The sequence below is a fragment of the Gouania willdenowi genome, chromosome 22, assembly GCF_900634775.1.
Source record: "Gouania willdenowi chromosome 22, fGouWil2.1, whole genome shotgun sequence".
Taxonomy (NCBI): domain Eukaryota; kingdom Metazoa; phylum Chordata; class Actinopteri; order Blenniiformes; family Gobiesocidae; genus Gouania; species Gouania willdenowi.
The window spans coordinates 3,381,418-3,396,518 of record NC_041065.1 but is presented as its reverse complement, the minus strand read 5'-3'; the positions used below and the strand labels follow the sequence as shown (position 1 = coordinate 3,396,518).

Sequence of the window (15,101 nt, the reverse complement as noted above, 5' to 3'; positions counted from 1 at the left end):
GCTGGATAGGTATGTCCTGATATCTCACCGTTAGCTTCACCTAACCAAACATTCTCCGTCAGAGCGCAGCTGTACTACGCAGCAGGATATAAACACATTCAATTAACCCAGGTGTTTTACGGACAAACCGTGCAGACTTACGCCCCAAACCAACAATTCTTTAGAAATATGAAGAATATAAATCCATAATTCAGACCAAAAACAACTGCAGAACAAGCAGGAAGAAAAGAACACGGGCAGGAAACGGCGTAAAAGTGTGAGATTATACAATATTAACCCATGGGATGATAAACGGCAAGTGTTTCTATTCAGGTTGAAGACACACAAACCCTTAGAATAGAAGTCCTTTAACAGTCCCTGATTATTCTCTAACATCAGCCACCAGAGCGTGTCAGCACACTTTTTAAGGAACATAGGGCAGCGTTTATAAATCAGACTCCATAGTGACCCCACGGTGGTTAAGGTAACTGCAGCCATCATCTGTTTACAGCTGATACCAGAGCAGGGGTCTGCAACCTTTACTCTACAAGGAACCATTGAACCTCATCTCACCTGGATTAAAGTCCTCCTGGAGCCAGAAATACCTTCTCTATGAAGACAATACAGTGGATTCAATTATAGGCAGTGGCTACCCGTACGGTTGCCGTATCAATACACCGACATTCTATCCATATGCCCCTCATTGGCCAGTTTAGGTCATGTGACTAAGACTAAACCTAACCCTAAAAATTGTTGCGATATAGGTTCATAACCCAACCCTAAGACGCTACGTACGTGTGCTTCGGTAAACGTATCAATAGCACCAGGGTTGTCCGTACGGCAACCGTACTAACAGACACTTTCTATATTCTATACACTTAAAATGATATAGAATAATGTGTGATTTAAAATGGAAACTTAAAAACAGTTTAAAATAAAATAAATTAACATCAAGAAATAAACAGTAGATTTTTTTTTAGTTTATGTATTTGAAAGGCTACAAAAAGTAACATGAATATGATAACACGTGATCATGTGATCAACACATTTCTTGCCACACATAAAACATTCATATTTAACCTGCACATTAACCTGTACTAGAGGATGGATACCCGACCGAACCATGACGGGACCCGACGGCACCAGACGGGTCGGGTTCAGACAGATGTTTTGGTCACATAGTGTTGTTTGCGTGCAGCGTTCTTCTTTTCCTGCTGCAGCTCCAGGAATAATAACATGGATTATCCTGATCTTTGATACATGGATTATGTAAACAGTTCCGATGGGTCTCTTGCGTGCACTGCGCCCCTGTTTGTGTTTGACTTTCACCTGGTACCCGTGCGCTGATCTGATGTTGACATTAACAGTTGTTTGTTAGTTGGTTTTCACTGCAAGACCTGTGCACATGCCTCTGCGTACATCTTTGGAACCAAACAGTAGTTTAGTCCACTGTGCTCGTCTTCTTTCAGTCTCAAAGCTGTCTTCTTCTCATTCTTTTTCTACTACCAAACCTCAGCCTACAGTCACATTTTATTTCTGCTCCCAACTGTTTTTACATCTTTCTGTAAACAATAGAGGTTTACATCGACATATTTAACTTTTCCTGATTTTTTAGAGCAAACAGAGCTGATTCCCTGGTCCCGACTGCTCACTGTATTTAAATACAGGTAGAATGATTAAAACGCCCCGCCACACCTACATTCAACCATTTACAAGAGCCATTCCACTGAAGACTGAACACCTTTAGAACAGGCTCATATTCCTCAAATACCGGCTTATTTCACCCATTAGGGTGAATAAATCACTCTATTCCGGGTGGTTGTCATGGCAGCTCGAGTCATCTCTGGTCCATTGATGATGGCTTTTTATCGCGCGCGTGCACGTCAGTAACCCAAGGTTTACATACTCAGGGTTGATTAACCCACTTCATACCAGCTGTAATGGAATCAGATACCCAGAGTTTCCCATCACTGGGTTTGTTGACCCAGAGTTTATGGATAGACTCAGAGTTTGTTAACCCTCCTTCATGGAATACACCTCTGCTCTCTGACGCAGAATGTTTGGTTAGGTGAAGCTAATGGAGAGATATCAGGATAAACTTATCCGGCTTCAGACTATAGGTCCAAAATGACTCCAAAAATACACAAAATGCATCCAAAACACACACAAAATTACATTTAAAAACGAAAATGTGTTCAAGGGTGAAAAAAACACAAACACACAAGAAGACTACAAGAATACTCAAATATGCAAAACAACCAAAATAAACAAAATGATTACAAAAAATAACACATATTAATCCAGCTTCATAGTACAGGCCCTTCGTGTATATACTGTTTGTTGTTGTTTTGTGTGTTATGAGTAATATTCTTTGTGTTGGTATTTCATTTTTTGTTTTTGAAGTATATTTTTGTTGTCCTTTTTTTATAGCATTTTTTAATTATTGTATTTGAAAATATAATTTTGCATGTTTTTCTGTCTATTTGTGTCACATGTCAGAGTTGAGGATGAGGAGGATCCAAGCACAGAGAGAGAACGAGGCAGGCGTAATATTCATAATAGAAAATAAACAAAATCCAATAAGGCACGAGGTACAATACGCAGCAGCAGCACATGAGGAGGGTAACGTTGACATTCACAATCATCCAGCAACCATTCTGGGTCCAAGCACTCAGCTAAACAGTGCAGGAGGCCTGATTGGAAAGGGTCACACCTGGGTGGAAACATGAGGCAGCTCATCAGTCACAACCCACACACACAGGCTGCGCCTGAATAGTCCCTCCTATCTCCTTTCCTATTATATCCACTTTTAGGTGTTAGGAGAGAAGTTAAGAAAAGGCCATCATGTTTGTTTTGACAATCAGACACACTTCCACTAGGTGACGTAATAAGGTTAGTGACGTCTGCTGAGGTTAAAAAAACTACACATTTCCAAAAATGGACTAAAAGCGCATAGATAACACTTTCTACTGATATAATCTCAAAAATCACAAGGTTTGAATGTAAATCAAAGGAATAGAGGCTACCAGGCTACGAGGAACAGAAGTGAAACTAAGAGAACATTGAGAATGGTTCCTCACACTCACCTTCCACTGAGAATAAAACATAATGGGACTAAAAATGTTTCTGATCCCTTTTTATGTCAGTTATAATCTGATAATTTGTCTTACATATCATAAGATATGGGTTTTAGATTATTTATTTAAAGTTGTTCAAGGCATATTATTGTATTGGTAACTTATATGATCTCCGTCCCTTGTCTGTCATCGTGAGTTTCCGTAAGTGCTCGGGTGTGTGTGTCCCTTTAAATGTTGTCGCCGCAAGAAATTGTGGGACAGCATTAACTCGTCTCCTTTGGTAAAGGATGCATCAGTGTTTCCTAGGCTAACAGAGGAAATAAAGGAATCATTGAGCCTCCTTTCCTTAGCTTAAAGAGAATTTGAATGCTCTTCATCATGGACACCACTGAAACACTTCCGGGGGTTGAGGAAAAGTGGATAGGAAAGGAGATAGGAGGGAATATTCGGACGTAGCCACTGACATCACTGGGAGGAGGCGACATGAGCAGGACGACCTGGAAACACAAAGACAAGAGTTAACACATGAAACAAGAACTAGAATAAAAACTAAACGGAACAAAAAGAAAACCACGAGGGCGAAAGACAACTAAAACTAAACAGAACCTGACATTTTGGAATCATTTTTGATGAGTTTTTTTTGTGTTCTTGTTGTTATTTTGTGTAATTTTCTACGTTTACTTTGGGGGCTGCATGTGACCCATGTGTGGTATAAACTAAGCGTTGCTAAGTGTGTAGATCTGCTGGTCATTGGTTGTCATTAGTGACATGTTCTCTGACCTTCTCCCTGGGGGTTCCAGGTCTGTGGGGGGGAGCGCCCCTTCCTCGCTCCCACTGAGCTGCAGGCCCGACACAGCGTCATCAGAGAGGACGCCCTGCAGGTGTTCCGGGGCGTGAAGAAGATGGGTGGCGAGGAGTTCAGCCGGCGCTACCTGCAGCAGCTGGAAGGAGAGATTGACGAGGTCTTTGTTCAGTACATCAAGCACAACGACTCCAAGAACATTTTCCACGCCGCCCGCACGCCGGCCACACTGTTCGTGGTCATCTTCGTCATGTACGTGGCCGCTGGCATCACAGGCTTTGTGGGCGTGGACATCGTGGCCAGCTTGTGTAACATGATCCTGGGCCTGGCCCTCATCACGCTCTGCACCTGGGCCTACATCCGCTACTCGGGGGAGTACAGAGAGCTGGGGGCGGTCATCGACCAGGTGGCTGGAGCGCTGTGGGACCAGGTCAGCAAAAATGCCAGTCACCATAATCAGAAATGAGTTGTAATTGAAGATATAATTGTAATTGAAAAATGTAATTAACTCTAACCCTGGTATCAACATTACATCCATGTAGAATAAATAAACACGTGCCCTTCTAAGGCTTTATGAGTTGATTGAAGGTTGAAAATGAGTAAACACTAAATAATAAAATACACTCAGGTTTCATAACCTCCAATTTAAATAGAAAATCTAGTTTATCAAATGTTTTCAAACGCTAGAGGGCGACACCACCTTGAAAGTAGAAGAACAAAATGTACACTAGAAATTACAACAGAACACAAAAATATAGGACAACAAAAACACACAAAATGGGCTCTTCTTATGTATTTTGTATTCATTATTTTTTTCTCGTAGTCACCAAATTGACATTAATTGTTTAAAAAAATTATAATTGAAAGGACTCCGGAAAAAACATAAAAACACAGCAAAATGACAATAAAACACACAAAATAACTCCAGAAAACTCACAAAAACACACCCAAATGACAATGAAACACAATTTTGCAGAAGTTCCACAGTGATGATGTCATCAGTTCCAGCTGTGAGCAAATACAATTTTCAAGGGGACGCCATTGAGTCATTTTGCCATTCACATGACCAATCCCACCAAAATATCACATTTTTTGCCAGTCCTAATATACGTTCAAATTTTCACGAGTTTTTGAACATGTTTCAAAAATGCAATCACTTTTTTGTAAGAAGAATAATAAAAACAAGGTGCATTACAGTAGGGTCCTACGCACACAAAAACATACCAAAGTCACAATAATACACACAAAATGACTCCAGAAAAACACAAAAAAAACACCAAAATGACAATGAAACATACTCAATGACTCATAAAACACACCATAGTCACAATAAAACACACAAAAAACACCAAAAGGACTACAAAAACTCATCAAAATAACCAAAACACACAAAAACACCAAAATGACAATAAAATACACAAAAAAAACACACCAAAATGACAACAGGAACACACCTATACAGACAAATTAGGAGATAAATGACAACAAAAACAGACAAAAATAATTCTTTCCTATATTCCTGCTCAGATTGGTCATTATTATTATTCTGAGGACCTTTGCTACGGATTAGTTGTTTGTTTCATTAATACATGTTTCTGCAGTTAGAAGTCAAGCAAATCCATCTTCATATAGTTCTTTCCTACAATGCTGACATCATGATTGTTGATCATGTGACCCTCAGCTCATTTGTGCCCTCGTGTGATCTCATATTGTAGTGATGTTGATGTATATTGTGAGTTTTGTAATGTAACGTGTGATGATGTTTCTGCCTTTGTTTCTGAATGCTGCTGCAGGGAAGCACCAATGAGGTACGTGATACGTTTACTGCTGATGTAACGTTTGATTAAGTACACATACTGTACATACCATATGTTTGCTCTTCTTTCTGCATGCTCTGCTTTTATTCAAGCGATGATTTATCAGCCAGCAGCACTAACAGAAATTAAGAACAGAATCCCTCAGACAGTAAAAGCTCCTCCAAGCCGTCAGAGCTGGACCCAACACTCACCTGTTAGATCTCATTTTAATGATATTCACTTGTAACTTCCACATAGAAATGCAGGCTCCATGTAACATCCAGGCACAATATGTGGTGGTTTTCAGGAGAGTTTTCTAGTTTGTGAGAAATTAAAGGATATTATAAAATGTGAGATAGTCCTGCACATATTGTGTAGTTTCATTAGATTCATTAGACAAACTCCTCCTTTCTCTCTGATTTGACGGACTTTCTGACCCAGCTCTTTGCGTCTCCTCACTGTTTTAATCTCTCCCAACATGTACATTTTCCCACTCACTCCCATGGTCTTATCCCGGCCTCTCTATCCACAACCTTTCCAGCCAAAATCTCCACATTTCTGATCACCTAGCCATCGACATCCGTCTCCCCACCCTCAAAACACACGCACTATATCTTTTCGAAACCTCATCTCCATTTCTCCTTTGGCTTTTTCAACCACATTGGCCACCAAACTAGCCTCCACCCCCCCCCCCCCACTGTCTGAAAACCTACTACAATAACACACTCTCCACCTGTCTTAATGAACTGGCACCCATAAAAACCAAAATGGTCTCTTTTACCCGTTCAGCGCCCTGGTTCACTCCTGAACTCCATAAAATGAAATCCTGCAAACGCCGGCTTGAGACTATATAGAAAAACTGGTTGAACTGTCCATCTTCAAATGTACACTGAACACATCCAGCAATACAACAACTGCTCGATCCAACTTCTACTCACTGGCTCCAAAAACCCTAAAAGTCTTTTTTCCCACAATCAACAACCTCCTACACCCAGTGATAATACATCAGCATCCTTCACAGTCTCCTCACTTCCTTTCAATCTTAAGTTAACACCATCTACAGCATCCTCACTCCCCCCACAGGTCACTCAGTGCCTCCAACTGATCCACCATCTCCTCACCTTCCCCAGCCTCTCTTTCAGTTCATCCCTCTCTCTTCAAGCAAACTCTTAAAAATAATTTCTGGCAATAAAACTCTGACCTGCTCCTTGGACCCTGTTCCCTCTGGTTTCATTAAAAGTAGCTTTTCCATCATTTCCCCTCTGATTTCCAGAATCATTAACTTATCACTCTCCACTGGTTTTGTTCCTCAGTCTCTCAAGCTGGCCCCCATCACCGCCTCCTTAAAAAACCTCTTGCTAACTTCAGTCCCATATCTAATCTCCCCTTCCTGTCTAAAATCCTGGAACACGTTGTAGCCAGCCAGCTAAAATCCCACCTCAAACAGTCAGTTCAAACCCTTCCAGTCTGGATTCTGTTCCCAATGTACAGAAACAGCTCTACTCAAGATCACCAATGATCTCCTGCTCTCCTCTGACTCTGGCCATCTCAATATACTCATCCTCCTCGACCTCAGCACAGCTTTTGACACCATCAATCACTCTATTCTCATCTCCCACCTGAAAACGTTGCTCAGCATCACTGGGCCGTGCTCCAATCTTACCTCACCACCTGACAACAGTTCATCTGGATCAATAACTGCTCCTCCATTACTGCTTTTCTGTCTCAAGGCGTCCCCCAAGGTTCGGTGCTTGGTCCTCTCCTCCTCATCCTCTATCTTCTCCCCCTTGGCTCCATAATCCGTTGTCACAGTCTCCATTTTCACTGCTACGCCGACGACATTCAGTTATACATCTCCACTAAATCCATCACTCCCACCACCCTCTCCACCCTCACCCACTGCCTATCAGGAATAAAAGTCTGGATGAAACACAATTTCCTCAAACTCAACTCGGACAAATCTGACATCATCATTATTGGCCCCCAAAACATCATCAACTCCTCTCAGAATGTCTCCCTTCATCTTGACCAGACCACTCTATCACCATCCCCTCTCATACGTAACCTTGGCATTTTCTTTGACCAAACACTCTCATACCAACAGCACGTCAGTCACATAACCCGGTCTGCTTTCTTTCAGCTAAAAAACATTGCACGTCTTTGCCCGTCCCTTTCCTTTTCCGCCGCCAAAACCTTCATTCACGCTTTCATCACCTCTAGACTCGATTACTGCAACAGCGTCCTCTACGGCCTACCATCCAAAACCCTCAATAAACTTCAGTACATCCAGAACTCCGCTGCTCGCCTCCTCACACACACCCGTTCCCGTGAACACATCACCCCTGTTCTTCAAAATCTACACTGGCTTCCTATCCCTCAGCGCATACATTACAAGGTCCTACTCATTACTTTCAAAGTCCTCCATAACCTGGGCCCCTCCTACCTCACTGTCCTGCTTCATCACCATATCTCAACTCGCTCCCTCCCCTCCTCCGTCACCAACCTCCTGTCCCCTCCCTCCAGGAGCAGGCGTCGAACCTATTGCCGCCCCCACCCTCTGGAACTCATTCCCTCAAAGTCTTAGAGACTTCAAAAAACACCTCAAAATCCACTTATTCCGGACTGCTTTTAATATATAGCCATTTTATTTTGTAGTCTATCTATTGTTTATTAGGGGGCCAAGCCCGTGGGTCCTATGAACATACGCGGTTCATAGGACCAGTGGTGCTAGGAACCCTATTGTAATTGCTTGGATTTTTATTATTATTATGTTTCCCCCAGTAAAAGTGGTGCTGCAGGCTAAACCGTGCAAGGGAGGGTGATGCAATTTGGAGGGTTGGTCCAGATGCCTCCACGTACACAAAAACCCACATATGTCCACCAGCAGGTGGTGCTATAACCAAGGTCAACGTGTTTTGGCCTATAACTCCCACACCGTATGTCGCACATTCATAAACCTCATATTCACAGATTCCCTGAACACTGAATCACCTGGGCTGGGACACGTCCATTTGCGCCTATAATTGTTTAGTCGCAAAATTGTGAAAACTGGAAAACCTACTTTTTCAAATTCCTCTTGGGGTTTTGTCCAATCAGCATGAAACTTGGTACATTGAGGCTTCAGTTGGACCTAAAGTTATGAAAATTATTTTATTTGGTGAAAATATGAGGGTTAAATTTTCTAGCTAGCTATAAAAATGCGAACACCAAATCTGAGATCCTTGGTTGACATGTGACTGTGAGGGTATGAGCTAAATTTGAATAATGTAGGCCACTAGGGGGCGCTGCAAATATGGGAAATGCATATTTCTTAAATGCAGAAATTTAGTGGGTATGACCTTGGGTCGCTGTTGAAGCCATATCTCGAAGTTGTTCACAATTGGTCAAAGTGGGCGTGGCTTATTACAACATAAACAACAAACTTTTATTTCCGCTCAAGTATTATGTTGAGGGCTGTGAAATTTACAGGGTACATATATAAGAGCATACAGATCACCCATACCAAAAAGTGCACCACTAGGGGGAGCTATAATGGGTGCAAACGCATTTTGGCCTCTAACTTTCACATCTTAAATTACATCTTCATAAATGTTATATCTACAGCAAATGGCACGTTGGTTTGTGCCCGTCATCCTTCATGACGCACTTCCATGGGCTCCGCAAAGCCTGGGGGCCGAGTCGCGCGGGAAGGCTTAGCCCCCTTTAATAACTGCTTGCAGTTCTAGTTACATTGTGTTTTTACTTAATTATATGCCTCTGTATTTGTACTTATTGTTTATCCCTGTAAAGTGTCTTTGAGTACTATAAAAGCGCTATATACAAATAAAATGTATTATTATTATTAGATTTGTGTATTTGGAGGGACTGAATTCTTTACATCTGAATTAGTTGATCCTTTTCTGTCAGTTTTGGGCCACACCTAAAGCAGTGGTTCTCAACCTTTACAGCCTGTGATCCCAAAAATAAAGGTCCCAGAGAGTGGGGACCCCCACTGTAGCTGAAGGTGGTTTATTATTATTATAGTCATCTTAAAGATGGAAATCCTTGTTTTAATCAGAAATAAAAATAGTTAAAATGGTGGAAAAGGTGGTGAAATGGGATTTGAAAAACCACAGAAATTGATTTAAAGTTGCAAATGAGAGTGGGCAAAAATAAACAGAAAAAGTGGTAAAAAAGGATTCAAAGGGTCAATACTGGAACAATTAGTTTAAATTGGCAAATAATGGGCATGTTAAATCGTGAATGTGGTTAAATCGGCAAAAAATAAGCATCAAATATGGTTAAAATAAGTTAAAAGTGACAATAATGGGTCAACATATGTGACATTAGGTGGAAAAGTGGAGGAAAGGGTTTATAAGTTCTGAAAATGTCTTGAAAGTCGAAAAAAATGCTGAAAAAGCATTAAAATTTGATGAAGTGGTAGAAGTGGGACTAATGTAGCAAAAATGCAGTAAAAGGAGCAAAAATATGGCAAGAAAAAGTGATGAAAATAGGTTAAAATTTGGCAAGTTTGGTGTAGTTGCAGAAAAACGGTAAAAATAAGCAAAAATGGGCTGAAATTAGTTTGACCTTAAGGTTGAGAACCCCTGCTTTAAAGTAAAGGGCCGGATTTAGCCCCCGGGCCTTGAGTTTGACACACTGTGGGAGTGTTGTGCATTGTGTTGATTGTTAGATCTTCTTCAGATCATCTCCTGGTTCTCGATCAAGAACCTCTGTGTGGTGCTCCTCTTCCAGGCTCTCCACAAGCTGTACAACGTAGCAGCCAATCACAGGCACCTGTACCACCACGCCTTCCCCGGGCCTCAGGCGGACGAGGACAGGAAGAGGGACTGACTGAAGGGAAAGGGGTGGAGCTCTGCAGGGACCTCCTACTGATGGACAAACAGTGGCTTCACTCACTTCCTGTGAGTAGGTCACAGAGGAACTCTCCCCTCAGCGTATGCTCCAGGTGGATCGGGTCTAGATCCAGAACCCAAACCGTAGACCGCATGACGCCCCGACGGTGTCCAGCTGTGGGAGCTCAGCTGGAGACGAGCCGTGCACACTCTGATCGTCCACGTGTGTAGAAATCCTTCATTTGTGGTGATTGTTCTGTTGAAGTCCGAACTTCATCTGCCATCGCTAACAGTTTAAGTGTGACTAGCATCATCAGCATGATAAATAATGTATGTCTGCTTTAAGCCCTACACGCCACTTACGCTTTAAACAATGTGTTTTATTCAACACTTGTGTAATATTGTGCCATAATATCACTGATTTATTAGTCATTTAAAACTCCTATTATCCTCAAATATTACTAACACATTTTACCCTGGGGTCCATCTGACCCCAGAGATATTTGCCTCCAGAAAATGATTTTCAGAAAATTGTTGACCAAGTTTTTGTATCAGGCACTTAATTAGAAATCATTTATCTTGAATTGTTTCCAACAACACTATTGAACACAAGAGTATGAACCCTGTTGGTTGTGGTGATGATATGAGTTTTCCTTTATCCAGCTTTCAGTTTTAGAGTTAGTGTATCTTTGTATCTTTTCTAATTTCATAACTCTCACAGAATTAACCATATTGATTGATGTTGGTCATGTTGTGTCTGCTGGAGCGTCAACAGTCATCAGATTAGAATGCCTCAAAATCAGGGTCCTCAACACAATCCTCGGTCTCAGACACATTTTCCTCTACGTCACTTTCACTGTGAAAGAGCTGTTTCAAAACCTCAGACAGTAAACCTTTTCCTAGAGAAGACATTTTCAAGAGAGAGAGAGCGTGCAGATTGCAAAACACACAGAACACAATGAACAATGATTCGGATAAAGAGCTGGCATGCCGTGTGTAAGGACAGGCTAGTTTTACACAGCTAAAACAGCTGGGGGTCAAATGGACCCCAGCGGAACATCAATGTGTGCAATACGAGTTCAGCAAATTGAGACAAATATGATAATTTCATACTTGATCAGTTGTACCAGAGATGTCCAAAAACGTAGGCGGTGGCCGGCGGAATAGTCTACTACTCTCTTTCTGGCCGCCTTCTACTCTTAAACATGTTCATAAATGATTCCTTACCCCTTTAGCACCGAAAGAATATCTGTAATATTACGTGAATATCTGTAAAAGTCACGTTTTTCTATTAGCTCTGTCTGCTAGTGCATAGCATCTCTTCTTCACTGCACAGAATAGCTGCATCCCAACTGAACACTGCGTTACCAGCGCCCTCTGCTGGTACAAACTAATATCTGGCGGCTGCAAATGAAGGAAAACAATCATTCTCTCTAATCATTTCCCTATTAATATAATAAATCTTAACGTTCACAACATTACTGAATTCAACTAAATCAAATAAACATTATCTTTAAGAAAGTTTCAACTAAAAAAAAAGAGTCGCTGGTAAGAATAATTCATGGACCAAATTTGAAAAAAGTAGATTTTGAAGGTGTTTTTAATTCTTCTCTATAAAATTGAATATGTATTTTTATTTTTTAACATTATTGATCAATATCAACATGAATTAAAAGTCCTGCGTCCAGGGTACTGGGTTACAAAAATCACAAATGTAAGGGTATATGTAAGATATATTATGAATATTAATGTGCATTGATACACTAAATATATTATTAAAACCAACAACGAGCAAACCACACATAAATGATATTAATCATACAGATATGTTCCAGTACCAGACAGCATTCTACAGAGGACTACTAAGACACCAAGCATCCATACTACTGCTATACTATAAGTTGGTACATTTTTACCTGGAAAGAGTTAAACTGATAATGATGCTCAATTATTTGTCATCATTGCCATGGATACCAGATGTCATCATGCAAACAAAAACTAGGTGAGAAAATACATCATGCTAAGAAAAGTGCTACAAAATAAACAGAAGAAAAGCCACAGTTACACTAATATAATGCACCAAAAGCCACCATATAGCATCATTTTTGGAAACATTTCCAGGGAGGGGGGGGGGGCATGCCCCCCGATCACTTTAGGTGTTGCGAGTCATCGGCGTGCAGTAGCAGCAACACACCGTAAGTTTTATCCTTCCACTTTTCTTTTTTTAAGCTTCTTTTTCTGGACATCTCTGAATTGTACTCATCAAATTACAAAAAGTTATGAAACTATTATTTTTTTTGACTGATAAACATTGAAACAAGGATAATAGGAGGGTTAAAACTCAACTCAAACACAGGGAAATGAACCGTTTACACACACAGCACTTTGTGTCTTTTTCCACTGAACATTCCAGCAGCTGCTCTGTGGTCATCTAGGAGTCAAAGCGTGGACCCACAGGGCGTGGTCCTGCTTTGGAAACAGAACCTCATTCCTGACCCGTTTCATCATCCCAATGCGGCTCAAGCTGAATCCTCTGTGCAAAGCCCTGCAGCATGTATACAAAGCTTCTACAGTCACTCGTGTGCTATTGGAGAACATGGTTCCTGTGTGTGTACCACAATTACTGCATCGTAAACATCTGCACACACACGTCATGTGCTGTGCAATGATTTAATCAGGTTTGATTTAAAGAAGCATCGGGATTTACAAAGTCTTTTTAATATTAGTATTCATGTTGAGTTTCCTCATTGATGTATAAAATGTAACGTGAAAATATTAAAAATACATTCTGTATGACTACAAAATGGTGCAGCAATGAACTGTAATACTCTGACTTACAGAAGAAGCTTTTCCATGAAGTCCCCAGGGTTACTAAAGCGTCATCAGTGAAACAACGCTGTTCAACCTGGATCTCTGCCTCACAGTGACAGGAAGTGACATTCTTCCTGTTTATGTTACTGAGCCACGTGACATGACATGGTAAAAAAAAAAAATCCATTTGCGGCCACGAAATTAGTATTTTTACCATTCAAAAACAGTTGCATGGAGTGCTGCATGGGTTTGTTCAAGTTGAAAGTTGCTTGAAAAATGTGGTCTCTGATGTTCAATCAATCCAACGTAAAGTTCTGAGAAGATCTGAGGCACTCAGAGGGACTGTTGTTAAAAAGCCTTTAATCCATGAGGGCCACATGTTTCAGCCTATGCTGCGTTCACACCGGACGCGTCACAAAATGTTTGCGCGACCAATTTACATCCGAAGTTAATGGGATAGACGCAAATTCTTCTCCTGTTGGTCGCCGCAATTTGATCCGCAAGGTGTGAGCGCTCCAGACTTTTCGTGACATTCTTCATTCGCCTGCGTTGAGAATTTTCACCCATTTCAGCATGGAGGAGAAAATAATGGTGGCATCGCAGGACGTAAAGAGCATGGATTATCCTGGGGTCCTCCATGGTTGATGGTGAAAAGAAAGCGCATCTAACTGGCAGAGCTTTTACATCCACTTCAGATGTTTATTTGAAGCAAATATGGGGAAAACGTTTTTGGATCCTGCGGAAGCTTTCGCACGGCGCACGCGTCAAAGAAAATTTGTGCCACATCCGGTGTGAACGGATGTGGCACAAATTTTCAACAGGTCACATGACAAAGTGAAAGGTCACACAAGTGAAAACATTCAATGATGTTTAAAAACATGAAAAATCACACGACACTGGATTGACGCACAGATTTTATCTTGGTATTAATCTTAGGCCCAGAAAAGCAACAAAACGGGAGAAACCCACTTCCTCATTTAGACCTGGAAATTGTGTCGCTTTTAATGTACAGTATTTACTGTATCCAGAATTTTGTATTTGCTCAATGCCTGATATTTAGAGTTGCTACCACGATTAGTCTCGTTATACGTTATTGTGGGCTTCTGGTTTTAATTATGTATTCATGTTCAGCCAGTCTTGCTTTTAGTTGATGCTTAGTTCTCTTGATGTAGAAACACCCACAAAGACATTAAAGTATGTAAACTTAATGTTTTTTTTTTTCAAAAAAGACCTGGTTAGACTCTAGAGTAGGAAATCATCAATGTGGAAAATGCAATAATTGTGACAATATGACAAGGAACTTTACAGACTTTTAGAAACTGTCACACTTGTTTTGTAGTTTACAGACTTGAATGTCGTTGCGGGTGTTTCTACATCGGGAAAACTAAGCGATTAAAGATTGAAATTGCTCTTAAAAAGAGAGTCTTTCTAGATACAGTATATACTTTAAAAGTGACACAATTTCCAGATGTAAATGGGGAAACTGGATTTCTCTTCTTTTTTTGTAGCTTTTAATTTAATACTTGTTTAGAAAGAAAATCTGTGTGTGTCAATCCAGTGTCATGTGATTTTTAAACATCATTGAATGAACTGCTCTACAGTTTTTAATTGTGTAGTATTTTTACCATGTCATGTCTGAGGCTCCTTATCAACGTCTCCATTTGTTTCTCCCACTCAACAGACCATTCTCACAATAACCGCAAATAAGAAATCGTAGTGAATGCGGACTAAAATGTCAACACAGCAGAAAGTCTACACAACTGCTCTCACGGATTTGCCAAAAATGAGCTTTTCCGACGTG

At 40.8% G+C, this 15,101-nt stretch overlaps 1 protein-coding gene across 2 annotated transcripts in view; it reads left to right on the top strand.

The window, feature by feature from the left end:
• atl1 (atlastin GTPase 1) overlaps positions 1-11,766 on the top strand; it is a 29,833-nt gene extending 18,067 nt beyond the window's left edge. For both annotated transcript variants that reach the window (XM_028438467.1, XM_028438466.1), the window contains exons 12-14: positions 3,857-4,288; positions 5,652-5,666; positions 10,389-11,766. In XM_028438467.1, coding sequence (XP_028294268.1) covers positions 3,857-4,288; positions 5,652-5,666; positions 10,389-10,487 — 546 coding nt within the window. In that variant the 3' untranslated portion in view covers positions 10,488-11,766. The remainder of the gene's footprint in view (positions 1-3,856; positions 4,289-5,651; positions 5,667-10,388) is intronic.
• The last annotated feature ends 3,335 nt before the right edge of the window (positions 11,767-15,101 follow it).